The following is a 1697-nucleotide window of genomic DNA, read 5'->3' as shown; positions in this document are numbered from 1 at the left end:
TGTATGGTTCAGGTTCAGTGGATCTATCAGTTCAGCTTCTATCGGTCTGGGGTCAGCTTTATCTGTCTGGGTTCATCTTTCTCCGTCTGGGTTCATCTTTATCAGTCTGGGTTCATCTTTATCGGTCTGGGTTCTTTTTTTATACAGGATCAGTTTGGTAACAGGTACTTAAAACAAGGTGCTTCGCTATAAAATTCGGACACATGAAATGAAATGCGATACACACAGGGCCTCAGTTATATTATAAGGAGAGTGAGGAGTGTTCCAAGTTCCAAGGGGGGCTCGAAAACTCATCTAAATGGGGCCTCAGTTAAAAATGTATTAGTGAAGGTGGAGGGGGGCTTGGCATATTAAATTTTGGGAACCATGTCTTAAGAAATATTATAGTTATCATGTTCTAGGGCCCGACAAGCCTGCACAAAAATAATTCAGATAATTGACTTATTGATTGATGCTAATTTATTTTTTATACTGTATATATTTATATACAGGGGTCGGAAGCAAAACGTGGACTGAATGACTGATTTTTAGAAAATGTCAATAATTTTATTTTTTGATAAATAGTTTTGAATTTTTTTATACAAAACTTTGAGACATGACCTTCGTTAACATGTCCACTCAATATGGCCGCCCTCAGTAGCAATCCCCGCCTCCACACGGTGGCGAAAATCCTTGTAGGACTTGATGATGAACTTCTTGGACAAAATGGTCCAGTCCTTCACAATGACGGCCTTAAGGGAGTCCACGTTCGGATGAGATGTCCGGTTAGTCTCCCTCTCAAAAGTACCCCACACAGCAAAGTCTGAAGGGTTCAAATCTGACAAAGATGATGGCCATTTGTCCTTGTGTAAAAAAATCAGCCATGTTGTCAGCACAGAACTTCTGGCATTTGACCGATATATGTGAGGTAGCACCATCTTGGATCCATACATAGTTGTCCTTTGGGTAGGTGGCCTTGAGCCATGGCAGTATGGTGAACCTCATCACCTTGTAGTAGGTATCCTGGCCAATTTTCTCCCCAGCATTAAAAAAGAAGGGAGGCATCTTCTTGCCGTCGGACGCCACAACCCCTAGGACCATTTTTTGGGCTGGGTGTTTTTTACCAAACACCTGCTTGACCTCCTCGGGTAATCTTACAAGCCAACAGTCGTTCCGACGGTTGTAGACCTGGTCCATGGTGAAAAACTTTGAGTCAGAGAAATTTACTGTGGATTCAATTGCCTTGATCCCCCCCGCCCCCCCCACGAACTTTTTTGCACCTCTGCCGTCTCTTTTCCTTCAAAATATTTATCAACAGGTGGCGTGGGATCTTTGTGGAGGAAAACAATCCCATTCCTCCTTCACAACCCTCCTGATTGTCCCCTCGTCCACGTCAAACTCGTTAAAGAACCAATTCATGGATTTTGTGGGATCCTCCTTAATCCTCTTCTTAAGCTCCGCAGAAACTCAGAATCCCTTTTCAAGTTGTGCCCCCTAGTTCCTTCTTTCCTTGAGAGGTATTTTCCATCCTTTTTCATATATGGAACATTTCACAATCTCCATAATCTCTGCCACCTCCTTTTTGGCATCCAGAAGGTCTGAGATCCTCTGCATTTTTGCTTCTTGTTCACTCATGATGAAAGATTTACGAAATGTTTATTATTGTTTACTTATGTAGAAAGGACAGAAGATTCAAAATATGCAGAAAAAATCACAAA

General features: G+C 42.1%; 1 protein-coding gene across 1 annotated transcript; it reads right to left on the bottom strand.

The window, feature by feature from the left end:
- Positions 1-605: 605 nt before the first annotated feature.
- Positions 606-917, bottom strand: LOC139905908 (uncharacterized). Its single transcript, XM_071889808.1, has one exon. The coding sequence runs from the start codon at positions 915-917 to the stop codon at positions 606-608; it is 312 nt and encodes a 103-aa protein (XP_071745909.1).
- Positions 918-1697: the final 780 nt, after the last annotated feature.

Source organism: Lepeophtheirus salmonis, chromosome 7 (assembly GCF_016086655.4).
Source record: "Lepeophtheirus salmonis chromosome 7, UVic_Lsal_1.4, whole genome shotgun sequence".
In the NCBI taxonomy this organism is placed as follows: Eukaryota; Metazoa; Arthropoda; class Copepoda; order Siphonostomatoida; family Caligidae; genus Lepeophtheirus; species Lepeophtheirus salmonis.
The sequence above is the reverse complement of the archived record's forward strand: the minus strand, read 5'-3'. Positions and strand labels throughout refer to the sequence as shown.